The sequence below is a fragment of the Planococcus citri genome, chromosome 3 (genome assembly GCF_950023065.1).
Source record: "Planococcus citri chromosome 3, ihPlaCitr1.1, whole genome shotgun sequence".
NCBI lineage: Eukaryota > Metazoa > Arthropoda > Insecta > Hemiptera > Pseudococcidae > Planococcus > Planococcus citri.
The window spans coordinates 71,799,528-71,827,506 of record NC_088679.1 but is presented as its reverse complement, the minus strand read 5'-3'; the positions used below and the strand labels follow the sequence as shown (position 1 = coordinate 71,827,506).

Here is a 27,979-nt window from a genome sequence, read left to right as displayed (position 1 = left end):
AGAACAACGTAGGTACCTGTAGTCCACCTTGCATTCGGGTTTTGTAGTTCTTATCTGCTAGTTTTTCGCGAAGAGCATTGAAGCTTACACATTGTTTAAGTATCTATTTTCGATCGTTCGTCCACAGTTTTAAAATTCGAATACCCTACATTGAGTATCTATGGACCTATTAAGTATAGATATCCGAGACAGCTCCTTTGATAGCATTCATCATCAATTCTCTAGATGATTTTTAAAAATCGTTCGTTTAGTGATGATTTGTTTTCTCTCGCGAGTGTAGATGAGTACCTACATACCTAAGTACATAGCTTAATTTTATTATTGTCGCGCCATGTTTAATCACTTGAAACATGTGACTGTTGAACCATCGCTTTTTATCTTTCTCGTCGTTTATGACTGGATCAAAGGCTTAGACACAAATTTATTTCTTCAAAAAGCATGCCGACCCAACTCAACATCTCAGCCAGACTTGAAAAACACTCATTGTGATGATGAAAGAAGCGGAATCCTGTTCGTAACAGAAGTTAACCTCAAGTACCAACCTGTTGTCGTTTTGATGAGCCTACTCGCCATAATATTTGCTTCATACTGGAGCGATGAAGCAGGTCGAAGGAGAAGACCCCTGATTTATATTTCCATCCTGGGACAATTACTTCACGCATTATCTGGTTGTTTGAATTCATATTTTTGGCAATTGAAACCAATCACAGCTGTAATATCGTGGGCAGTAATTGAAAGTTTATATTCGGGAATGTGTCTCATGCTATTAGGTTGTCAATTGTATATATGCGATATATCTGATATGCAAAGTCGCACTATGCGACTTGGAGTTGTAGGAGCGATTAGATTAACTGCTCTTGTGGTGGGCAGAGGTGGATCTGGATTCATGCTTCATAATTTAGGATTTCTCAATTCTTATTCGTTGTGCTTCATTTGCTCAATGTGTGGATTAATATGCGCTTTGATTTTTATCAAAGATAATTCGATTTCGGTTGAGGAGAAAAATACATTTTACCACGTATTCAATTTGAAACGTATGATATTTGATAGCTTTAAAGTTGTATTCAATCGTAACTTAGGACGTAAAAGAGTCACAGTCACGTTATTGATGATCGCAAACATTACAGTTGTCATCACATTTTTTGGTAAGATTTTTATAAGGGTAAGTACCTGACGTACCTCTCTATTTGGACGTACGAGGGGTGATCAAAAATAACATACACAATTGCTCTGGTGAGAGTTCTATTGAAGCTATACAACTCACAAACATATCATCTGAAAGCTGCATCTTTCCTCTATAAAATCATCCTTAGTATAAGTATTTCTGTTCAGTGGTTCCCAAAATATGGTACATAGAACAAAAGTTCTCAAGGTGCACTCGGCGATTTTTGTTTAAATAACAAAAATTGGGTGAAAAAACGTTTATTTAATTAATTGCACGAGGAGTATTAATTAATTTTATATCACCTTCAAAGTAATAACCACCGTTATCAATACATTTAGCCCAACGGCTTGTCAACTTTTTAAAGAACGTTTTTGATTCCACGACGCGAATGGCACAAAATCGAAAATCATTGCACAGTGATTTATTGAATTTTGCTGATGGACTGAAACCGCTCCCCTTTCAAAAATGTGTTGGGCTAAATGTATCGATAACAGTAGTTGTTACTTTGGAAATGATAAAAAATTAATTGTGCATAAATATTTTTTTCACCCAATTTTTGTTATTTAAACAAAAATCGCCGAGTGCACCTTGAGAACTTTTGTTCTATGTACCATATTTTGGGAACCACTGAACAGAAATACTTATACTAAGAATGATTTTATAGAGGAAAGATGCAGCTTTCAGATGATATGTTTGTGAGTTGTATAGCTTCAATAGAACTCTCACCAGAGCAATTGTCTATGTTATTTTTGATCCCCCCTCGTACATATTTTTTGGAGTGAAAATTTTTTGAAAAATTGTTTTAGGTGAATTATCCGTATTGTATCAATATTTGAGGCACAGGTTCGGATGGGATGAACAGAAGTACAGTGAATTTATGATATTGAAACTTACTATTTCATCGTTCGGTGAGTTCAAGTGATGAAGATGCCATTTTAAAAAAAAGAAGGAGTACCTACTTCATCATTGAACATTTTTGTTTTTTCAGGTATTTTGTTTTGCTCATTAGTGTTGAGCAAACGATTAAAAATCCATGATGGATTGATTGGTATCTTGGCCGGATGTTTTGATACAATAGCTATTTTAGTTTTAATGTTTGCTAACCAAATCTGGCAACTTTACTTGAGTAAGTAAAGCCCTATATCACTACAAACTACAGTACCTGTTGGATTGTCATTGGATAGGTGCTTATTTAGATATGAATTTCTCATTCTGTTTTGTTTTTTCGTTTGCAGTTCCTGTGATAGATTTATTCCACGGTACAGCTATGACAATTGGTATATCGTTCATGAGTAAATATTACGATGTTGATGAATTAGGTAAGTGAATGAAAGACCGAATAATTGATTTTGACCAAATTCATCAGAGACCTTCATTTTGAGTTTCAAGTTATCCACAAAAATGTTAGCTTTGGAGGTGCCCCTCGAGGGGGAGATATAAAACCTCGAAGAGAAGGTATTTTCAAAAAGAATCGTGTTTTTTTTTTTTCGTTCTAGCCTTTACCAACCTATTTTGGGAGAAGTGGTCAAGTTCCAAATGAAATTACTTGAGATTCTGTATCCAAGACCATTTTTAGGATTCTACAGATGAGTGCTTGAAAATTTGCAAAAGGCTTATTTTCTAGATGAATTCGTGTTTTGAAAATTTTTTCTTCACAAATAGGTAGTTCTCATTAAATTAATTATGCCAAAAATATTGAAATATGTGATTCTTGAAACTAGGGAAATATATTGGAACGCAAAAGTGCCAATTTTTTGGTCTTTATTGTCACTTTCAAAAAATTGAGAAAACTACATATGTGGCTCTCCTTGAATTTCGCGATGGCTTTTTTAGAACAATCGATAGGAAGTCAAAAACAACCAACAACCAAAATTGTAGGTTCTACTTACCTAAAGTTGATTTTCGGCACCTTCGAAGTGATTTAAAATCTCTGGAGAAATCTGAAAACCCGCTTGATGCGCCAAAAAGGTTAAATTGAGAGTTTTCTTCAAGTTGAGTTATCATGTAGACACACGAAACAACATATCTTGCTAAAAAAAATTCTCACAATCGTTATACCCCTCTAGTATTTTTTTTTTCATCTGTTCTGGAATTTACTCACAATAAATTGGTCAAAAATTCACCTCTGATCTAGCACTCCGGAAATCTCCTGGAATCGACCTAAAACGGCCAAGAGATTGCCCAATGAGCACCGATCAAAGTGATAAGTCCTAAAGTGTTCGTTTTTACAATTTCTAGTGTGATCCAAAGTTTCTAGTGAAAATATTAGAACCACTGGAGGCTCTAGAATGGCTCAAAACTAACAGTTTGCTGGTATGTGGGAGTTAAATTGAAGGAATAATCTAAAAATGTGTTACGGAAGTTTTAGGACATGCTCTTCCAATTTAGCTAGGTTTCGTTCAAATCATAGAGTTCCGGTCCACAAAAGATTCTTTGTAATTTGGTGGCAATGCGAACTCCAAAAAATGATTGAATTTTTCACAGTTCGTTGGCCGCATGCAAAATCTAAAAATCAATTTTAAATTTCATAATTTTGGCAGGGTTGTCTGTCTGTCTAGTCTCTCAAGGTCACTGACCTCCCTGTCTAGCTTTCGAAGATCGTTTCACTGCCTATCTGGTTTCTTATAAGGTCATTGACCCGTCTTTATGACGTCTCAAGGTCATTGGCCAATCTGTTTAGACCTTCTTGGTCATCTGATCTGATCAAATCAGCTGAATCTGAACCGTTTCTTCCAAAAACAAGTCGGTTAGGAGATGGTTCAAAAAAATCGCAATTTTTTCGAAAATAGCCTCTTTTCGAGAGCTCACGATCTCCTCCTTGAGTACTTTTTTTGGTTCTTTTTTAATTCAGGTTGACCATCTTTAGATCTTCATGGGCAAATGTCCCAATTCCCGTCTCCCCCTCTCCCATGAATCTACATATACGTACATTACATATTTTGCTACTTATATTGATTGGTGATGATTTATTGACAAAATTTTTCAATTTGTTTAGGTCGATTGAATGCTGTTAATGGTGTATTTGCGTTGATAGTTCCTGTTACTTTTTTGGCTTATAATGCTATTTTCCAAAGTACATTAGATACTTATCCGTCCGCATTTTGTCTTTTTAGTGTTGCGCTGGATATAGGCATAGTTTTATGTTTTTGGTAAGTTTGAATATGATTACCTAATACTTATTACCGCTATTCAGATAATAAAACAATAAACATGTTCACATAATACAAAAACACTCAATTTGGAAAAAACGACTTGATTTTTCAGAAAAAAAAAAAAAAAAATTGAGATAATAAAGGCACCTACTTAATATTTAGATTATTATTGTGAGGTGTCTCAAATGAAACTTTTTGAGCATACATTCCGAATCCGTTCACGTCTCATTTAATTTACCTTTTTATATTATGTTTTCTTTTCAGTGGGTCCTATTATTTCAGTAAAAAATTCGACGCGGAGAAGACAACAAATCAAGAAGTCTCATCGTCAGTTGAAAAATACCTAAATCAATAATAAGAAGGCTACCTAGCATGTGCCATTGTGACTACTCACTTCATCGACGAATTATGAGGTTGATATTTGCATCACTCAAAATAAAATTGAAAATTTTTTCTTTGTTCTCAGATTTATCTGTGATTCATCTGTTCTTAAATTCATTGATTTTACTTAAGTGGGGACTTGGCTGCGGTGTTGGAACTATAGAAATTAGAACTTTTTTGATAGAGGAGAAGGTACAAATGTGGACCCCCTCTAGCTTTTTGGCTTTGAAGGGTAGAAAAAATTATCAAAATTTTTTTTCGAATATACCATTCGGGACTTGTTTTCTTTTCTCGGTAGGTATTCTAAAAACCAATGAATCAAAATTAGAGGAAAAAAAAATTTAGTGGTCCATATTTATACCCATGCAAAAAATTGGCTAAGTTTATGAAAAATGAAAAATGAAAAAATCATGGTCCCATTTTCGACACTTTGGACTTGCCTTCTTTGTTAATAACACTTTTCTCGACATTCTAAAGAATATTGAATCAAAATTAGGTAAAAAAATTTAGGGGTCCATGTTTATACCCAATGAAAAATGAAAAAAAAATATGAAAATCAGTTGAAGTAAAGACAAATATGAAAGTATATTTTGAAAGTACTCATTGTAAGCTACTTACTTCATCGCTAATACTTTTTTTCCAAACTTTATTTGAAGTTGATGAATTACCGAATGAAAAACTTGTAAAATTTTCCATTGAGAAGAAAATTATGCGCAAAAAAAAACAATTGCTAATGAGTGATGAGAGACACCCAAGTATGCATGGATCCGAAATAAGTACTTGGATCTTCGATACTACACTACTAGTATAATTTTTAATACTCAGCATGACCGTAGCGCTAGTAGTTGTACACTAAACCATGGAGGGGTCCATATTTGTACCGGGGTCCATAATTGCACCTTCTCTAACGTCATAAAAACTAAAAAAGTATTTTTCGACAACGTTGGTAAAAAACAGGACTTTTTTTTGGCAATTTTGACAAAAGTTGGGATTTTTTATAATTTTTTTAAATAAGAAACTTTTGTACAATTTTTTGGTAAAAATGAAACTTTTTTGACAATTATTCTGGCGATAAGATTTTTTCAACATTTTGGCAAAAAACAGGAGCTTTCTTGGATATTTTTACAAAAAGGTTAAGATTTTTCGATAATTTTGGCAAAAATAGGAATTTTTGAAATTTTGGCCAACGACGAGGTTTTTTTGTTCATTCTTACAAGAAATATTATATTAGGACTTTTTGATAACGTCAGAAGAAAATGTATTTTTCGACAATTATGGCCAAAAAAGTGCTTTTTTGACAATTACGACAAAAGTTGTTTTCCTGGGTGAAATTTAACGCTCAACATTTTCAGTTCCATACATTATTTTTCACGTATTTCGCATAATTTTCCAAAAAAAAACACAAAAAACAGATATGTATTTTTCAGGTTTTTTGCAAATACATATCGCACCTTGGGAGTAATAAGGTCACATCTCAAAAAAGTGAAATTTTACGGGAGAGTGATTTTCTTTTTTTTAAAAACTTGATTCATTATTTTTATCAACTTATAATTACCTAATTGTGAGGAATGAATAGCACCTCATTTTAAACATCTGGTATCCTACCTTCATTTAGCATAAGAACACTTTGAAAAATAAAATCTTAAAGAGGAAATATTTCAATGTTTGGAAAACATTTTGAGTTATAACCTTTCATTAAAGTTGATGTGAAGGCGAAAGGAAGCGTCCAAAAAAAATTTCATGTCTACAAAGTTGTAGAGAATTAAATTTCCAATCGACATTACGTCGTTAGTTTTTTTCTAGAGTGCTTAGTTTTTGAGTTTTTCTCAAAGTACTAAAATTTCATGATATGTGCAAATTCATTTTTCTGAAAAGTAATCAATTTAAAAAAATTTTTCCATTTGGTACAATAAACCAATAAAAATTGCACTCCTTGTGACTATTTCTAACTGACAAACATTCAAAACAATCAAAACTATTTGTTAACACTTTGTATGTATGAAATTTGCTCAAAAAAGGTGGAGTTTTTTGAGATGTACCCTTATAACTCCAAACAACTTGCAATGTTGTTGAGATTTTGAGTTAGGCCATTTGCGTTTTTTACAAGATCTAGATAATGTACCCAACTCAAAGTGTAATTTTTGGTTGAGGGGGGTCATACAAACCCCAAAAATGCAAAAACATCAAAATCAATTTTTTTTGAGATGTGACCTTATTACTCCCGAGGTGCGATATGAGCTTTTTGCAGACAAAATTTTAATTTTATAGTTTGGTAGGAAGAAAGTATTGTAAAAAGACACATTTTGGTGAAAACAGTTTTTGTTTCCAACCCTTCAATCCGGAGCTGTGGCGGTTCAAAGTTTTCTTTTGTCAATTTTACCGCCCCCCCCCACCATGATGAAAATTTTTAAAAAAATCGTGTTGAAAGGCTCGTGCTTCCCCTACACATTTTGCGTGATACCAGAATTTTCTCCCCACTACTCATGGATATCGATTTTTCCCCACTATACTGCCCAGGAGGGGGAGCCGGGAGGGTGGTTGTGGGCGAAAAATGCTATTCTTATCGAGTAGAAAATAATCAAAAATTGCATTGAAAAGGGAAAAAATGATTCGAATTACGAACACGAATCGTCGAAATTTTCGAATCACGAATCATCACTTTATACTCGTATTAGTGATTCGAATCAGATCAACTCATTGGATCCTAAGAATCGCTTTAAAAATGATTCAAATCACGAACGTCGAATAAAAATACAAGATTCGAATCTCGTCCATACCGGGTCCAGCGCAGAAAAATCTTAAGAGATCTCAATTTTTAATAGTGTAGTATTCCAAGGCTAACTGGACTAGATATCTAATCACGAATTAAACATCGGCAGGCGGCTTGATTATTAATTCTTCCGTAAAATGAATTCACCTGTAAGTATCTGGTAGTTATTCGCGAGCAGCTTTTAAGCTGAGGTACGCATTTTCTGTATCCATCGTCGATCGCTTCACAGTTTTAAAACTCGAATTTAGTGAGAGTTAGTGTAATGTACCTACCTATAATAATTACAGCCTAATGTTATTACTGTCGCGCGATGTTTGATTACTTGAAACATGTGACCGTTGAACCATCGTTTTTAATCTTTCTTGTCGTGTATGACTGGATCAAAGGCTTAGATACGAATTTATTTCTCCAAAAAGCATGCCGGCCCAACTCCACTACTCAGCCGGACCTAAAAAACACCCAATGTGATGACGAAAGAAGCGGAATCCTATTCGTGACAGAAGTTGGCCTCAAGTACCAACCAGTTGTGGTTTTCATAGGCCTACTTGGCGTAATATTTGCTTCATACTGGAGCGATGAAGCTGGTCGAAGGAGAAGACCGCTGATTTATATTTCCATCTTGGCACAAATACTTCACGCATTATCTGGTTGTTTGAATTCGTATTTTTGGCAATGGAAACCAATCATTGCAGTATTATCATGGGCAGTACTTGAAAGTTTGTGTTCAGGAATGAGTCTGATGCTGGTGGGTTGTTCAATGTATATATGCGATATATCTGATACGCAAAGTCGCACTATGCGACTCGGAATTATTGGAGCGATTAGATTAACTTCTCTGGTACTGGGCAGAGGTGGATCTGGATTCATGCTTCATCATTTTGGATTTCTCAATTCTTATTCGTTGTGCTTCGTTTTCTCAATGTGTGCATTAATATTTGCTTTGATTTTCATCAAAGATAATTCGGTTTCGGTTGAGAAGAAAAATACTTTTTACCACGTTTTTAATTTGAAGCGTACGATATTTGGTAGTTTTAGAGTTGTATTTAATCGCAATTTAGGGCGTAAAAGAGTCACAGTCACGTTATTGATTATTGCAAACATTACAGTCATCCTCACATTTTTTGGTAAGATTGTCAAGTACCTACTAACACTCTTTATGTGGAGCTACCCTACCGTGAGATTTTTGCAGTGAAAATTAATACCATTTGAAAAATTGTTTCAGGTGAGTTATCCGTATTGTATCCGTATTTGAGGCACAGATTCGGATGGAATGAACAGAAGTACAGTGAATATATGATATTAAAACTTACTATTTCATCGTTCGGTGAGTTTAATAATTTGAAGATGTCTTTTTTTTTTAAGGAAAAGTACTTTTAACTTTTAAGTACTTGATCATCAAACATTTTTAAAATTTTAAAAAATGTTTATGTGTGTTTTTTAGGTATTTTGTTTTGCTCGCTGGTGTTGAGCAAACGCTTAAAAATCCATGATGGATTGATTGGTATCTTGGCCGGATGTTTTGACACAATAGCTATTCTTGTTTTAATGTTTGCTAACCAAGTCTGGCAACTTTACTTGGGTAAGTAAAGCACAAAATATTCATATCACTATAAACTGCAATACATACTTAGCTATACAATTGAGATTGGATAGGTACCTACCTATTTGGATATATAAATTTCTCATTCTGCTTTGTTTTTTCGTTTGCAGTTCCTGTGATAGATTTATTTCACGGTACAGCTATGACAATTTGTATATCTTTCATGAGTAAATATTACGGAGCTGATGAAATAGGTAAGTGGACGAATGAACGCAATAGCTGCAAAAAAAAGTGAATGGATTTTGACCAAATTCATTAAATACCCTACCTTAATTTTGAGTTTGAAAGCTACCTATCCACAAAAATTTTAGTTCTGGAGGTTTTTGGGGAAAATGGCCCAGTCCCGAATGAAATCATTTTTGTATGTAATTCATATCATTCCTGAAAGTGGGGAAGTAATTTTTGCAACGCAGTAGTGCCACTTTTTTTGGTCTTTATTGCCAATTTCAAAAAAATGAGAAAAATAGCCAATAACCAATAAACTTTTATTCAATTTTTCAAATACATATAACTGGGTGATATACTTAAATGAATTATTGGCGCCATATTTAGAGATTTAAAAATTGAAGAACCACTGATGATACTGAAGGCTCCAAAACTAATAAGTAGTTTATTTTTAGTGTGCGTAGCACACTATTGGTTTCGCTTTGAGAAATGAAATTTTATTGGAACTGAATGTTCTCTTAAGCTATCCAACCGTTTTTTGTACCCATTGGACACCATTTGAGAATCATTAAGGCGGAGGGAATAGATTAATTTTCATTCAATTCGGATGGGTAATTGCTGAGTAATTGCAATTTTAGTTCATTATTTTAATGCATTAAATCCTAAAAAAGGAGAAAGGGGACTTGTAAACCACCTGCCGCTCATTGTACCCTGCTATACCCCCAGCCTTATCCTTTCATCATTTTATAAACAGCTGCGTTGCATTGTACCCTGTTACACCCCCAGTCTGCCAGCTGTGTATTTCAAGTGGGAGAGGCTTGGTGGGGTGTTTACCAAACAAATATATTATTTTAATGCCGTAACCTTCGTAGTGATGTGGTGGCTGAGTGGATAGGGCATTGTTAAAACGGACCTATAAATCGGTGAAAAGTCGCGTATTCGAATAAAACCATCTTTAAAACAGTCGGTGCACAACGTGCAATAAAACTGAAACCTTTCGAAACGAATAAAAACAAACGTTCATTTCAACGTATAATAAAGTAATAACGTGTTACATAAATTTACAACTAGAACTTTACAAAAGCTCAAAGCTTACAACAAGTTTTGGGTATAAAAACGTTACAACAAGTAATGTAACCGAAACAATAACGAAACACTACATTAACGCATCTATACCTATCGACTAAAAATTTTAAGACCTATCTAAACAATATCGATAGTAGCAAAGTCGATTAAATTGTGACAAAACTACGACACTCCTCCGTAAAATTAACCCGTACAACGGGGAATTTTAGACAAACTCGAGTTACATAAACAATCACTTAGCGAAAGCCAAAAACTTTTAAAAATTTTACAATCAAAACAAAAACAACTTTTACCTTTCGAGCTTTCACTTTAAAAACGACTAAATTAATCTAATTAATAATAAAAATATCAATTAAAACACACACGGTGTATAAAAACGCGAAATAAATCGAGTACCGAGCAATTTAAAACAATTTACCGTTACGCTCCAATACAGTGATGCAAAGATTGCGATCAAAAACAAAGATTCAAAAAATGATAAAAATTTCAAACACCAAACGGTGCAACAAAAACAGGTAAAATAATAATAAAATAAGCTAAAATAGCCAAACTAATAGTTAAAACACATAGGTAATACATCACACATTAATAAAAATATAAAACTCATCAATAATAAAAACAAAAGACTAAAATACACGATGAAAATGTTTCAGGTATCGAACGTTCGAGTTATCAGTAGATACGTACGACTAATTCAACACGATAAATAATTTACACGATAGAAAATAACACGACAAATAAAGTAAGTACATAGTACGAGTGCATAAGCACGATAAATAGATAGATTAAAATTAATTTTAATAAAATTAAAAAATAAAACGACAAAACCGGGTAACAAAAGTGCTATCGAACTTCGACATCGAACAGCAAAGACACTAATCAGGTTAAAGACAATAGACTACGAGGGAAACAAATCGTCGATCAAAATAGAGACCATCAGGTCATTTATCTTAGTACCAGCTAACGATTTGGTGAACACGTCGGCGATATTGTGTTCGCCAGGTACCTTTACCATTTTCGCCTCGCCATTTCGAATGACCTCTTTGGTCAAATGATAAGATACGTCTATGTGTCGAGTACGTTTTGACTCCATGGTGTTTCTAGCTAAATCCATGGCCGAATTGTTATCGCAGACCAAAGTCGAAGGTTCCAAGACAAAGCCCAAAGATTTGAGCAGATTTCGAGCAGCTCCAAGTTCAGTGACCGAGTCAGCCATCGCCACATACTCAGCCTCCGTCGAACTACGAGTAACACCTCTCTGTTTACGCGACTTCCAATGAACGGCGCAGCCGTATAAGAAAAGAATATACCCGGAGGTAGAAATACGATCAGACTTATCACCTGCGTGATCAGAGTCAGAGTAGATGGTAAGTAGAGAATTATCCAGTGCTTCGTAGCACAGTTTTCGATCAGGGTATTGTTTCAAATACTTGATAATTCTCTTACAGGCGGAAACGAGCGCCACGGACGGCTTAGATTGGTATCGAGAGACCATGTTGACCGCATATGAAATATCAGGTCTGGTCCAACCTGCGATGTAAGATAGGCAACCTATCATCGACCTGCAAAGAGTTTCTAACGACGAATCGACGACCACCTTCGGATCAGAAAACGACACGTCTTCCAGCGGTTTTACCACACTGTCGGCGTCGGTCAGCCCAAACTTAGCGCAGATCTCAGCAACGTATTCATTTTGATCCATCATCACGCAGTCGTCGGTACGCTTGAAGCGCACACCAAGGTAATGCTCGACCGGACCGAGGTCTTTCACCTCAAAATTTAGCTTTAACAGGTCGAGTACCTGTTCGATAAGTTGATTATCGTAGCCGGTGACCAACAGGTCATCGACGTACACTGCTACGATACAACGAGTAGGCTCCATAGTGCATATAAAAACCGTTGCGCAATACCAAGACACCGTAAGACCGACCTTGACTAATATTCTCTTTAATTCATCATACCAGGTAACCGGAGACAGCCTCAATCCATATAACGCCCGCCACAGCTCGAGAACAGGGTCCTTCAGCCTGCCAAAATAAACGAACCCTTTCGGCAACACTACGTAAACGCGGTATGGAAGCTTTCCATAAAGAAACGCGCCAACAATATCGCAATGCCGGAGCTGCCAGCCGAAACGTATAGCCAAAGCGATCAAAGACCTAACAACGTCGACAGATACCACCGGTGCGTATACCTCAGCATCGCTGAGCGCCAACCGCTCCATATAGCCCAAGACTACAATTCGTGCTTTATAGGTATTGTCGCTTTTCTTTTTAAACACCCATTTCAAACCTAACACCTTTTGATTCGCAGGTCGTTCGACAATCTTGTACGTGCCCATCCGCTGGAGATTGGATAATTCTGCAGCGATGGCCTCTTTCCAATGGTCTTTCTCACTACCGGTCACTGCCTCTTCATACGACAATTGAGGAACGTTCGTAGCCATCATCGCAGCCTCAAGCGGCCTTTCAAGTTCCTCAGCAAGGTACTCCTCCGTGACGTTAACCACTTCGACACAATCTCCGAAGACAAGAGACTCATCCACCTTCACATGCGTTACAGGTATCGACTCTTTCGATCCATATTCAAGTACGCGATATCCGGTTTCCGTGTAACCGACCAAAAACACGTCGTTCGATTTCTTATCGATCTTTTTACGCTTTTCAGGCATGACAAAGGAACGTACCAGGCTACCAAATATCTTGATTTGGTCCCAATCGACGGCCTTGTTGTGCCAAATCTCGAACGGTATCTCACCGTTTAACGCGCGCGACGGTAACCGGTTCACTGTGTCGCACGCCATATATGCCGCGAAAGGCCAATACGTAGATGGCATTCCAGCGTCGTACAACATAGCGCGCATTTTCTCGACTACGGTACGATTCAGACGCTCAATTTTGGCGTTGTGTTCGTGTACGTAGGGTTCGCTGGGCTGTTGGACGATACCCTTCGCGTCGCAGACGGATCTCGTAAGGCCACTGACGAATTCTAAAGCGTTATCGCAACGCAGCTTGTGAATTTTGACGCCAAACTTGGCAGTAACGGTGAGTTCGTAACTCTCAAAACATTTCCCTACTTCGCCGCGGTTTTTTAAGCAGTACATTTGTAGCGGTACTGCTCCATTTACCTACGAATTTATCTACGTTTACCACCCTTTTCCCCCTGTCCATATGTATTGCACTGTACTCGATGTAATGATACATTGTTGCTTAGTTCATGTATGTTCGTTATGTAATAAACGTCTTATCATTGTGCGTACTCTCGTGTATACATTATTTATCACAAGTGGCAACCGTGACAGTGATTTTTTTTTTTTTTCGTGTAATTTTCGAGAATATTTTTTTCCAAAATGACTGGTGAAGCTCAAGCGATCGTAGTTCCGAAAGTGGTTCGATTTACCTTGCCTAGTTTTACCCCCAGTGACCCTAAAACGTGGTTCGCAGCGGTTGAGCATATTTTCACCGCAAACGAGATCGAAGATGAAGCAGCAAAATTTTCGAACCTGCTCCAGCACCTCGAGTCAGACCAACTTTCCTACATCTGCGATGTGATCAGCAGTAAAACTGATAAAAAAAAGTTCTCTTCAGCTCGTGATAAGTTAACTTCCGTCTATGGTCAATCCAGGTCTCAAGAAATCTCGAAACTTTTACAAGATACACACGTCGAAGAAGGTCTAAAACCGAGTATCGTCCTTGGCAAGCTTCGTACCTTGGCAGGTGAGAATTTCGATAAAGACTTATTGAAGAGTATTTGGTTAAAAAAGTTGCCAAAACGTACTCGCGAGTTTTTGGCTGTAAGTGAGGCAGGTATTGACGAGCAAGCCAAGCTCGCCGATCGTTTATTCGAGACATACGAATCCAACGGGTTTTCCACTGCCTCGGTTCAATCTGCGAACGTACTTGCTACGCAACAAGCATCGAGTGCCGCCCCTCCCCCCGCCAATACGACAGCTTCTAATGCTACGAACGAGTTGCTGTTATCTATGCTACAAAACTTGCAGGCGCAAGTGAATGAAATTGCAAAAGAAACGCGTGATAGCCGCTCGCGTCATCGTGAACGTAATCGTTCTCACAGCCGCAGCCCCACACCTCATCGTCCGCGTGCCCGTTCGTATGATAGGGGCAGGTCAGCATCGCGAAATCGCTCTTCTGGTCCAGAGATGATTGATGGAATTTGTTGGTATCATACCACGTTTGGTGAAGGGGCGCGAAAGTGCGCACCTCGTTGTAAATACCAGTATGAAAAAAACGAATAGACCCTGCTGCCGGGGTGACGAGCCGGACAGCGAAGGTGCCTCGATCGTCGCGACTATTTATATACGATCGTAATACTCACCTGTATTTTTTAGTCGATTCAGGCTCCGATGTCACCGTGATACCAAAAAAATACGCAAAAACAGTGGTACCTGCCGATTATACCCTACGAGCCGCCAACAACACTCCCATCCAAACCTATGGGTTATCGGCACTGCAAATCGACATAGGTTTGCCAAAAAAATTTCTCTGGAATGCGGTGGTTGCCGACGTGGATGTACCTATACTCGGTGCCGATTTTTTGGACCACTATCACCTTCTTATCGATCTCAACAAGCAACGCATTTATGATGGTTCGACGCTGTGTAGTGCAATTTGTGCAAAACGATTTTCTACTTCCTCTTCAATCAATCTTGTACACACAGCAGATGACGATCCGCGTGTCCAGGAGCTACTCAACGAATTCCCAGCACTCCTGAGACCACCTACATATCACGAGAAACCCAGTCACGATGTTGTCCATTACATTTATACCAATGGTCCTCCAGTGCATGACAAAGTGCGGCGTCTGCGGCCTGACATCGAGGCCGAGGTCCGGCAAGAATTTGATAAAATGGTGGAGAATGGCACTTGCTCTCCGTCCTCAAGTGATTGGGCCTCACCCCTTGTGGTTATCAAAAAGAAGGCAATTCGTATTGCTGGTGACTATCGCCGATTAAATGAGAGAACAGTTCCAGATAGGTACCCACTGCCTGACTTACGTGATGTTACGAATCGGTTGTCCGGAAAAACTGTCTTTTCATGTGTTGATTTGGTCCGAGCATTCTACAATATACCCATTTACCACAAGCACGTGAAAAAGACAGCTGTCATCACACCCTTCGGCCTGTTCGAGTATAAACAAATGCCATTCGGCTTGAAAAACGCTCCAGCTACATTTCAGCGTTTCATTAATTCTGTTCTCTCTGGTCTCGATTTCGTCTTCTGCTATATGGACGATATCCTTATTTTTTCTTCTTCCGAGGCCGAACACCAACAACATTTGCGCATCCTTTTCGAGCGCCTGAATAAGTTTGGCTTGACCATCAACCACAAAAAGTGCAAGTTTTTTTGCGAACAGGTCAACTTCTTGGGTCACCTGATTGGAAATGGTGTTTTTCAACCTACCGAAGAGCGAGTCCAGTTCATTAAACAGTTGAAAAAGCCCCGAACAATTACTGGGCTGAGGCGCGTCATTGGCATATTGGGCTTTTACCGGCGATTTTGCAAAAATGCTGCTCAGCATTTAGCTCCGTTCAACGACATACTGAAGGGCCACACCAAAAAGAACGACCAAACACCTGTGAAATGGTCCCCTCAGCTAGAAGCAGATTTCGAGCGACTCAAGGAAATTTTCGTTAATTTTACCTTACTGCATTTTCCCTGCAATGATGCAGAACTTTCGTTGAGCACTGACGCTTCTGGCATTGCAGTAGGTGGAGTCCTTGAGCAAATTTTGAAGGGCGAACGACAGCCTCTTGGTTATTTTTCGGCGAAACTAGATGAGAGTCAGCAGCGTTGGAGCACTTATGATAGAGAAATGTATGCAATTTATGCAGCAGTTGACCATTTCTCCAATTTGATCGAAGGTCGTCATTTCACCATTGTAACAGACCATAGACCTCTATGCCATCTCTTCACTACAAAAAAACCTATCAAAATCGAACGTAGGTCACGTTGGGCTGAATTTATTTCGCAATATAGCACGGATATTATTCATACCAGTGGCATTGATAACGTCGTCGCTGATGCGCTCAGTAGGCCTGAACCTGAGCTCTGCGAACTCTCAGCCATCTCCCTGCCAGCCAAATTGGCCAATTTCCAGCAGGCAGATGACGAGGTGAAAAATATGCGCCAAAAGGGTTACCGGCAACACGTTTTGAAGGAAATTTTTGTCGAAGACTCGAGTTCAACCCTTTTATGTAGCGAATACCTCGGACACTGCAGGCCTATTGTTCCAAAAAAGATGCGTCGCGAAATTTTTGCCAAATTGCACGATCTGGACCATTCTGGTAGGAGAGCCACCCTTCGAAAAATTTCTATTCGTTACTATTGGCCTGGCATGAATCGTGATGTCAAGTTATGGGTGAAAACTTGCCACCAGTGCCAAAGGGTAAAAACTCATCGCCACACAGTCTCCGAATTTGGCAAATTTCCCCCGAGCAGTCGATTTGAACACGTTCACCTAGATATTGTTGTGCTCTCAGAATGGCGTTATCATCGATACTTACTTACTTTGATCGACCGTAGTACCAAATGGATTGAGGTAATACCTATCCAAAGTATGGACGCCATTACTGTTGCTACTGCGTTTGTTGAAAATTGGATCTCGAGGTATGGTGTGCCATTGCGGATCACTACTGATCGAGGCAGGCAGTTTCTTTCTGATCTGATGAGCGAATTATGTAAATTTTTGGGGTCCGATCAAATTTCGACCACAGCCTATAACCCCAAGGCTAATGGCATGGTGGAACGAATCCACCGGAGGCTGAAGGAGGCACTTCGAGCTCTAGGCAGTAAAAACTGGCTAACTGGACTGCCTATGGTCCTACTCGGTCTCCGAGCAGCCCCTAGGGACGATACAGGCGTGAGCTGCGCGGAGATGGCATTTGGTAGGCCTTTGGTACTCCCAGGCGAATTTATTTCCCCAGGTCCGGTGGCGATTAGCAACAATTACGAATATGTACAAAAGTTGAGAGATTCCATTCGCAAAATCAGCCCTGCAGCCTCGAAGCAGTTTCAAAATCGCAAAATATTCGTAAGTGAGGACCTGGGGAAGTGCAAAAAGGTCTACGTTAGAGTGGACCGCGTCCGAGCTCCTCTGGAGGCTCCATATGATGGACCTTTCACAGTCCTCCGTCGAAAAAAGAAATATTTTCTTATTGACATCAACGGAAAGGAGGATGCTGTTTCTATTGACAGACTGAAGCCTGCTTATGTCCTATCAGATGAAGAGGCAGAAAATGAAAAAAAAATTACGCCAATTCTCAAGAAAAAATCCCATCATTATGCAACCATTTTGCCTCAAGAGCCTGATATCGTCCCTCCACCACCGCCTGCCCAAACACCTTCATCCTCTACCCAAAGAAGAGTCTCATTTGATCTTCCGAGCACCGTTACTTCAAGGGGCAGAGTGATAAAAAAACCAGCCCGATTCGCGGACTATGTTCTGTAGTATACCTTTTTTAATTTTTAATTTACGTGTATATTGGTCCTAATTTTGAAAAATGTGGAAAAAAAAAAAACGAAAAAATTTTGAAAAAAAAAATTGTATTTTTTTAATGTGTGATAAGTTACCATTAGTTTAAGATTTTAACTTTTAAATATTATTATGTAATTTATACTTTTTTAGTTGAAAAGCGATAAAAAAATTTTAAAATGTTTTAGAAAAAAAAAAAAAAAATCCTATTTTTCAATCTACTGGCAATTTTACTTATATTTTTAATTATCGATCTCATGTTTTTGTCTATTTTTAATTCGGTGATGATTTTTTTTTCAAAGGGGGGGAAGATTTGTAGCGGTACTGCTCCATTTACCTACGAATTTATCTACGTTTACCACCCTTTTCCCCCTGTCCATATGTATTGCACTGTACTCGATGTAATGATACATTGTTGCTTAGTTCATGTATGTTCGTTATGTAATAAACGTCTTATCATTGTGCGTACTCTCGTGTATACATTATTTATCACACATTACTGCAAAATGAGTAAAATCGTCTAAAAACATTAGAATGTATGAGCAACCGTCCACCGCTACCGGCAATGGGCCGACCGTATCGGTATGGACGAGCTCCAATACTCTTTCTGCTGTCGAACGTTCAGTACAGCAAGGCAGTCTGCACATTTTAGCTCGAGAGCAAACCCCACAAGTCGTTGTGGTCAAGATCTTATTCGACGGTATCTTATTTCCAGGTACAGCAGCGATGGTGTCTCCGCAGGCGTGACCTAACCGACGGTGCCAGAGCCGGACCTCATCGTCGACCACCACCGAAGCTGACTCATACGCAAGATCATACCTAAACCGAAACTCATGCAATCCGTCCTCATTCAACTCTGCACGCACGATTAAACTGCCGTTCGGATCGAAAAGACAGACGTCCTCGGCCAACTCCAACTTACAGCCCTTTTCTCTGATACGCTGCGACGAAAGTAAGTTCGAGGCAAATTCCTCTGAGTACTTAACACCGTCCATGGTGTATTTTCGATTGTCGGCATCGTACAGAACGATGGTACCTTCCCTAGTTACCGTAACGAATTGACCCTTCTGAGCAGTTCGAACCAATTCGCGAATCTCCCTAGATTCCACGAAATACTCAGTCGAATTCACAAAATGATTAGTAGCACCGCTGTCCAACAAGAAAACGATTTCATTTGGACCAGCGGGCTTCGACATACTGGCAGATTCGCCAACAGCCATCAAGGCAGTACCAGAGACATTATTTGGTCGCCGAGCTTGACCGGAATTATCGCCCCATTTATTACAATGGGCAGAAATATGACCTATCGCACGACATCGATAACAGCGAGGCGGATTTGGATCATTAGGCCCTTTCCAATTTTGATTGGTACTAGTACCAGTGTTAGTACCAGAACCGCCAGCAGCGTTAGCCTGAGGCTGAGCAGGCCTCTCATTCTGACCGTTTCCCTGTGTACCTTGACTGTTCCTATTCTGATAGTTCGAGCCAGACCTACCATTAAAACCACTAAAATTTACCTGACCATTTCCCTGACCGCCGTTACGATTATTATAACGATTATTATTCGGATTACCTCCGTTACGATTAAAATTAACAATACCATTACCGTGTTTCAGCTTACATACGCGAGCAATATGCCCGGGACGATGGCAAAAATGACAGGTTGGCCTGGTATCGGCGGCGGACATGGCGGACGCTCTCGGCGTAGCAGACGACGACGTCGACGATTCACTATTTCGATAGGCTTCACAGATAGCCTCACGTATGCCGGTGGTGGAGTTATTGACAATCATCGCGGTACGCAGCGATACTCGAAGATTTTCGCCGGTGGTGGTCTTTGGCAGACCGTTCAAAAGCCAGGCAGCTTCGTCTGTCTCACCGGAATCAGCACACAGCTTCTTGACGGTGTCGCAGTACTCTTCGGGACGTTTAAAATGCCCCATCTGCAGATTAGCGAGTCGAAGCTTGACCGCGCATTTTTGCGCCGCGGACTGCGAACCATAGCGCGTTTTGAGCGCGTCGAGCAGCGCCTTCGGATTTGGCTGCGGGAAAAGGACCTGCATTGGCTGTGTCATCATCGAATAAATGGTATCGATGGCCTGCGCTCTCTTCACATCCGTCTCGGAGTCTTCTGCATCGTAGGTCTTGGACAGGCCTAACGCAGCGAGCCTAATTTTTACTCGCAATATCCAGCCTTCATAGCGAGCGCCATCACCGTCAAAACGCTGCGCATTTTCGAGTGGCGGCGGTACGTAGGCAGCCATATCGATAGATGGGTCGATTTGAACCTCTTCTTCGTTTCGAGGATCGACTAACCCGCTTTGTCTCGCCTTTCTTCTCTCACGTTTACGCTTAAGTTTTTCAGCCTTTCTTTGGGCAGCTAAAGCGGCGTCGACCTCTTCTTGTTCTTGCTGGCGAGTCTTTACCATTGACTAGCGATACTCCTTCAGCGGCACGTGTTCGACGGTCAATTCTACGAGCGTTAGGCGAATACGGTCAACCTACTACACCCTCGCAGAATGAAGAAAAACAGCGTAACACAGCTTAGCGGTCGCGTAAGCGAAAACGGTCGCACGATAGCGAGGTAAAAAACGGTCGTTAAACAACGATAAAAGTACTTACGTATAGGCTAGGCCTATGGAACATTTCGGTCGCGTAATGGCGAACTTCGGCACGACAAAAATTAAAATTTAAAAGTTTTTTGTCGCGAAAGTAACCTTAGCTACTGCTACCATGTTAAAACGGACCTATAAATCGGTGAAAAGTCGCGTATTCGAATAAAACCATCTTTAAAACAGTCGGTGCACAACGTGCAATAAAACTGAAACCTTTCGAAACGAATAAAAACAAACGTTCATTTCAACGTATAATAAAGTAATAACGTGTTACATAAATTTACAACTAGAACTTTACAAAAGCTCAAAGCTTACAACAAGTTTTGGGTATAAAAACGTTACAACAAGTAATGTAACCGAAACAATAACGAAACACTACATTAACGCATCTATACCTATCGACTAAAAATTTTAAGACCTATCTAAACAATATCGATAGTAGCAAAGTCAATTAAATTGTGACAAAACTACGACAGGCATGTAGGTAGGAATAGGAAATTTAGGGACCCAGGTTCGAATCCCCGTGAGGTAAGTAGGTAGGTGACAGATTTTTCATAGGAAAATCGGATAGGTAAATGCTTTGGAGTTTACTACCTACGTAGTACATGATAATGGGGCAAAAATAATGCTGAAATTGAGTTATGAATTATGATATCATTTGCTAACTAAAAATTCATTTCATTAATTTTCTATCTACCTATAGCCATAAGCAGTGTTGTCATAACGTTATTCATAACGTAACGAAAAAACGAAAAAACGGAAAAAACCGGAATTTTTTTCGTTATAATAACGTAACGATAAACGAAAACGAAATTTGTTGCAGAAGAAACCGTAACGAAATTATAACGTTATGAAAAATCTTAATGCTATAACGAAACGGAAAACGAAAAAAATTCCGTTATTTTTTCGTTTTTTTCCGCTTTTTTTTTCGCTTTTTTCTTCAATTTTTTGGGAAAAATGATTAAAAAATGATTAATCAATAAAAAATTGAAAAATACTGTACTTGAAAATGAAATTAATGAAAAAATTTATGAGCAGAAAAACACACATGTATCGAAAAATCAAGGTGTCTGACTTTGATTTCAAGCAAACATGATGTGATATTCATTCATTCATCAATTTTAAAATTGATGGTTAATTACTTAATTTTTAAAAATTCATCGCTAATAACTGCATGTTTTGTTTTTTTTCTGGTTAAAATTGAAAAATTGGAATAAAATTTCACATTTTTTGCAAAAGTTTGGTTAAGAATTTGAACGTAAATTTCAACACCACTGCCCCCCCCCCCAAATTCCATAAGTGCTCGATAGATGACCTGCTGAAAGTCCTACTAAAGTCCTATTTTGTCATTTTTCAACAATTTTGTTAGACATCCTAAAAAATAGAAGTACTGACAATTGGAAAAATTTCATAAAAATAACTGCATAAAGTGGCTCAATTGACAATATTGACATAAAAGTTCACCTATTAAAAAAATGTTGCAAAAATAGAGAAAAGTGCTTAAAAGTTGGAATGAAATTGCATAAAGTTACTGAGAAATGAAGGTACACTTTAGGTATACTGACCAACCTTGTACTTTTTTCAGTTTTTTTCAGAGAAACCCCCAATTTGGACATTTTTGTGCTATAACGAAAAACGAAACGAAATAACGAAATAACGGAAAAACAAAATGATGTAATAACGTTAAACGAAAAACATAACGTAACGGAATTATCTGTGCAACGAAATAACGGAAAAATAACGTAACGAAAAATTTCACAAATCTGAAACGAAACGATATAACGTAACGAAAAAAAAATTTCGTTATGACAACACTGGCCATAAGTATAGTAAGAATTACCTTGACATGAATAATTTTTAACTTTTTACTTATAATTTAAAAATTACTTCAAAATGAGTAATTAAACTAATTTTTGTACAATTGAAACATGAAATTTTTATTATCATGATTTAGTAAAAATTATTAAAACAAAATGATTTTTACTATTGGTAGGTACCTATAGCAAAATTTATTAAAATGATAATTTTTACTAAATGATTACAGTAAAAATTATTAAATGGGATCTGGTACTTAATTGTGCTAAATACCAGTATTTAGTTAAATTTTTTTGTAAAAATTACCCATATTTTTTTTGTGTAATTTAGAGGCAATTCAAATTCTTAACATATTTTATAAGATTTAATTCTTAAAAGAATTACCTTGACATGAATAATTTTTAACTTTTTACTTATAATTTAAAAATTACTTCAAAATGAGTAATTAAACTAATTTTTGTACAATTGAAACATGAAATTTTTATTATCATGATTTAGTAAAAATTATTAAAACAAAATGATTTTTACTATTGGTAGGTACCTATAGCAAAATTTATTAAAATGATAATTTTTACTAAATGATTACAGTAAAAATTATTAAATGGGATCTGGTACTTAATTGTGCTAAATACCAGTATTTAGTTAAATTTTTTTGTAAAAATTACCCATATTTTTTTTGTGTAATTTAGAGGCAATTCAAATTCTTAACATATTTTATAAGATTTAATTCTTAAAAGAATTACCTTGACATGAATAATTTTTAACTTTTTACTTATAATTTAAAAATTACTTCAAAATGAGTAATTAAACTAATTTTTGTACAATTGAAACATGAAATTTTTATTATCATGATTTAGTAAAAATTATTAAAACAAAATGATTTTTACTATTGGTAGGTACCTATAGCAAAATTTATTAAAATGATAATTTTTACTAAATGATTACAGTAAAAATTATTAAATGGGATCTGGTACTTAATTGTGCTAAATACCAGTATTTAGTTAAATTTTTTTGTAAAAATTACCCATATTTTTTTTTGTGTAATTTAGAGGCAATTCAAATTCTTAACATATTTTATAAGATTTAATTCTTAAAAGAATTACCTTGACATGAATAATTTTTAACTTTTTACTTATAATTTAAAAATTACTTCAAAATGAGTAATTAAACTAATTTTTGTACAATTGAAACATGAAATTTTTATTATCATGATTTAGTAAAAATTATTAAAACAAAATGATTTTTACTATTGGTAGGTACCTATAGCAAAATTTATTAAAATGATAATTTTTACTAAATGATTACAGTAAAAATTATTAAATGGGATCTGGTACTTAATTGTGCTAAATACCAGTATTTAGTTAAATTTTTTTGTAAAAATTACCCATATTTTTTTTTGTGTAATTTAGAGGCAATTCAAATTCTTAACATATTTTATAAGATTTAATTCTTAAAAGAATTACCTTGACATGAATAATTTTTAACTTTTTACTTATAATTTAAAAATTACTTCAAAATGAGTAATTAAACTAATTTTTGTACAATTGAAACATGAAATTTTTATTATCATGATTTAGTAAAAATTATTAAAACAAAATGATTTTTACTATTGGTAGGTACCTATAGCAAAATTTATTAACATGATAATTTTTACTAAATGATTACAGTAAAAATTATTAAATGGGATCTGGTACTTAATTGTGCTAAATACCAGTATTTAGTTAAATTTTTTTGTAAAAATTACCCATATTTTTTTTTGTGTAATTTAGAGGCAATTCAAATTCTTAACATATTTTATAAGATTTAATTCTTAATTTAGAATAAAAAGCAAGTTCTGAAAATTGGTTTGAAAATTTATAAATTTGAAGACAATGGAAATTCTAAAAAAAATAGTATGAAAATTTGTATTTAGAGACGCTGAGAATTCCAAAAATTGATTAAAAGTTCTGTAAGTTGCAGATAATGTGAACTTGAAAATTATATAAAATAAGTATTGTAATATTTATGAACAAGATGAGAATTCTGAAAAATTAGAGGCAATGTAAATTCCAAAAATTGAGTAAACGTTTTACAATTTGTGAACAATATGAACTTGAAAATTGAATTTGAAATTTTTTAATTTAAAGACAATAAGAATTCTGAAAAATTATTCAAAATTTGACTATTTAGAGGCAATGTGAATTCTAAAAATTGATTGCAAATTTCCTAACTCAGCAGCAATGCAAAATTCTGAAAATTTATTGAAAACTTTATGAAATTGTAGCGATGGGGAATTCGGGAAATCGATTTGAAATTTTGTAAATTTTAAAACAATGCAAACTATGAAAAACAACTAGAAATTTCTTAATTTAGAAGCAATACAAGCTTATAAATTATTCTGAAATACCTATTGTAATTTGGAAAATATGAAAACACTGAAAAACAATTATTATTTTGAAGCAGTGAGAGTTTCAAAAATTCTCATCACTGTGACATGGTTGATTCACTTATGCACTACCTAGATGTAATAACGGTTATAGCTGTAGAAAAGGCAGCTAGCTACGCACACTTTGCAGCTAAGCTTTGCTTAGCTGTCTAGTTTTTATTTTATTTAATGAGCCATATACCTACAGCAACTTATCGGCTAGAGGCTCGTATTTACGAGTGAAAAGCTTAAAATTAGGTTATACACAGGAAATAAAGTTGAGTATGTACATACAATTTAAAATTTTTTTATCTAATTTTGTTGAGATTAGAAATTTAATAACTTCGTCTGTGTAAGAAGGGTTGTCAGAAAGGAGGACCTGGAGTTGGTTAGAACTTAGGTGTCTGGAGCGTTCATTCTGATAGGAAGGGCAGTCTTAAATGAGCAATGTTTAGGGGGTTGTTGTTCCATTCTGGGCATAATGGTATAGGGTGTTTAAGGAATATGAATTGATGAGTGAAAAGGGAGTGGCCAGTCCTGAGTCGGGTGAGAAGAACCTCAGATTTACGTTGAAGTTGCTCAGAAGTTTTCCATAAAGATGTGGTGTTTTTGATGCTTTTGAGTTTATTTGAAGTTGGGACCTGAGACCATGAAGAATTATTGAAGATTGAAATACTTCATGCATTAGTGTTTTGGAATGGAGTTTCAAATCAGATAGAGGGATTGGTATGTTGGCAAGGGGAAGGTGGAGGTGTGCATGTTTAGCTATTTTATCTGCTAGCTCATTTCCTTGAATCTGGGAGTGTGAAGGTATCCAACATAGTATGGGTGTGCTATTTTGGAAGCGTTGAAGGAGTTCAATGATCTCAAGTGATATAGGATGTGAATACTTCGACCTATAGTTTTTTATTGATGAAAGAGCAGATAGTGAGTCACTAAAAATTATGACATTATTTAAAGAAAAATCAAGGAAATATGAAATTGCAGATTTAATTGCATCAGCAGTAAGGATAGTGCAAAGGGAGGGGAGAGCAATTGGGATAGATACGTCGCCATGAATGATTGTACATCCAGTGAATTGTTGAGTTTTTGAACCATCAGTATATATATGACTGAATGTTGTTGATATGCGAGAGTTGAATTGAAGGAATAATTTATGTTGGTTCAATTTGCTCAGCAAAATTTACGTTTCATGAAAAAGTTTGATAAACTCCCTTGAAACAGTTTTTAAAATTTTTTTTTCTATAAGTGGGTATCAAAAATCCAAAAATAAATTGAAGAGCTCTATTCCAAAGTGGGCTAAGTCATTTTTTCCTCCAAAAAATGCGTTTAACGTTTTTGATGCTGAAATTTGTTCTATTTCCAAAGGTCGGTACACCTTTCCTTTCTTTGGACATAGAACAATTAGGTACTTGTAGAAAAATTTACTTTGAAAAATCGATGACTTAAAACCCACTTTTGAAGTAAAAATTCTCGTAAAACGTGCCTTTTTTGAAAATGACTTAACGCACTTTGGAATAGAGCTCTTCAATTCAATGGCGTAATCTTTTATTAACAGATCATGATATTATTTGATCCAAATCAGGTGTCCTCTATTGGATCTGACGAGATCTAAACAGATTTAATTATACCAAAATTATGACCTAATCAAATCTGGAATCTGAGCTGTTTCTTTCAACAAAAAAAAGTCTGTAAGGCAACTAAGTAAGCAAAAGCCCTTGATTTTTTCGAAAATGGACGCTCTTTGAAGGCTCGCTCTCTATACTCCAAGTGAGTGCTTTTTCTGGATGACTTTTAACTCAGAATGACGATTACATCCCTTTAATCTATGTACATGTCTCGCTACTTATTGATTGGTTGGTGATGATTTATTAATAAAATTCTGCATTTTGTTTAGGTCGATTGAATGCTGTTAATGGTATATTTGCGTTGATAGTTCCTTTTACTTTTATGGCTTATAATGCTATTTTCCGAAGAACATTGGATACCTATCCGTCTGCATTTTGTCTTGTTAGTGTTGTGCTGGATGTAGGCATCGTTTTATGTTTTTGGTAAGTTTGAAAATTATTATTAATGTAAAAAAAAAAGAGACACCTATCAACCAAAATTCATAGTTTACCTACAATGACAATTTTTGTGAAATTACTTAGATACCTACCTACCAATCTACCAGTTTTTAAATTACCTAGTTGTTCATCTCATTATGATTTAATTTAAATTATGCATTTTTTATTTTAGTGGCGCATATTACTTCAGTAAAAAATTCGACGCTGAGAAAACAAAGAAGCGAGAAGTTACAGAGGAAAAATGTTGCGAAACTTCGTTATTATAAGTGTAGGTATGTTTTGATGCTTGCACATCTGATGTGAGATGTTAGCAAAAATACTCTATGTGTTCTATGAATTTTATGAATAACGAATACATTCCTGATGGATAAGGTGAAGATTTGTATTTCCACATATGAATAATTTGTGTAGTGTGTATGCATAAAATAGGATATCCGTCGATATATGTATTAAACTATAGTACCTACATCAATTTATTTTCGTAATTTCCTTCAACACTTGTGTGGGTGGGTACCTACCCATGCCTAATGTTTATTTGAATAAGTGTGGAATGTTGTCGAATAAGACATTCTTACTTAGCTATAAGCTATTGAAATCGCACAAATTGCTTTATTCGCGTGGTACATACTAATTGTTCCTCGTCATTATAGAGTTTTAAACGTTTTATAAACGCATCAAAAATTTGACGCCATAATCGTGTCCAGCGTCACCAAAAACATACTACATACTTATTTCATGTGTCGCACGAAAAAAAAACACTTTTTTGAACTTTTTTCCCATTTGGGGAGGTTTTGGGGGCCATGGATGGGGTCCAATCAAAAATCTGACGTCATATTCGTATTCAGCGTTACTGAAAACATACAATTCGATATATCACATGCCCCAGATATTTTTTTGAAAGTTTTTCCCAAATTTGGGGGAGGGGTGCTCCCTTTCCATCAAAAGATCCTATCTAAAAAATTAAATATTTCAAAAAAGCACCAAAATGTACATCTATGGAAATTTTTCAGAATGTTAAATGGTAGCTCCTACTTACAGCGCCATTTTGAAAGTTGAACTTTTGATTTGTAAGTTCAACTTTCAACTTTTGAAAATTTCAAAATACTTGAAAAGTTCAAAATGCAATTCCCTTTTGAACTGTGAAATCAGCTTTGATCAAAGTATCATAGCTTTGGAGGAATGCTCTACTGAAGTTAAGTGCCTCGAAACAATGTGAAAATAATTGGAGCCCCCACCCGCCCCCTGAGGGTGCTGCGACCAAACTGATTG

General features: G+C 36.4%; 1 protein-coding gene and 1 long non-coding RNA gene across 3 annotated transcripts in view; one reads left to right on the top strand and one right to left on the bottom strand.

Moving 5' to 3' along the window:
• The window catches only part of LOC135838936 (uncharacterized), a 282,350-nt gene that overhangs the window by 181,697 nt on the left and 72,674 nt on the right, over window positions 1-27,979 (bottom strand). The gene's annotated exons all lie outside the window — the stretch shown is intronic.
• LOC135838931 (probable peptidoglycan muropeptide transporter SLC46) lies at window positions 4-27,182 on the top strand. 2 transcript variants are annotated; one of them, XR_010557494.1, is made up of 7 exons: window positions 4-1,145; window positions 1,972-2,073; window positions 2,154-2,291; window positions 2,401-2,484; window positions 4,161-4,314; window positions 4,582-4,730; window positions 8,691-8,792. XR_010557494.1 is itself a non-coding variant. In XM_065354759.1 (6 exons), exons 1-6 carry the CDS (start codon window positions 7,779-7,781, stop codon window positions 26,974-26,976), a joined length of 1,386 nt encoding a protein of 461 aa, XP_065210831.1. In that variant the 5' UTR covers window positions 7,268-7,778; the 3' UTR covers window positions 26,977-27,182. The 2 variants fall into 2 exon arrangements, 1 of the variants encoding a protein (XP_065210831.1); XM_065354759.1 differs by lacking the exons at window positions 4-1,145; window positions 1,972-2,073; window positions 2,154-2,291; ... (1 more) ...; window positions 4,161-4,314; window positions 4,582-4,730 and adding exons at window positions 7,268-8,592; window positions 8,910-9,047; window positions 9,179-9,262; window positions 26,542-26,695; window positions 26,883-27,182.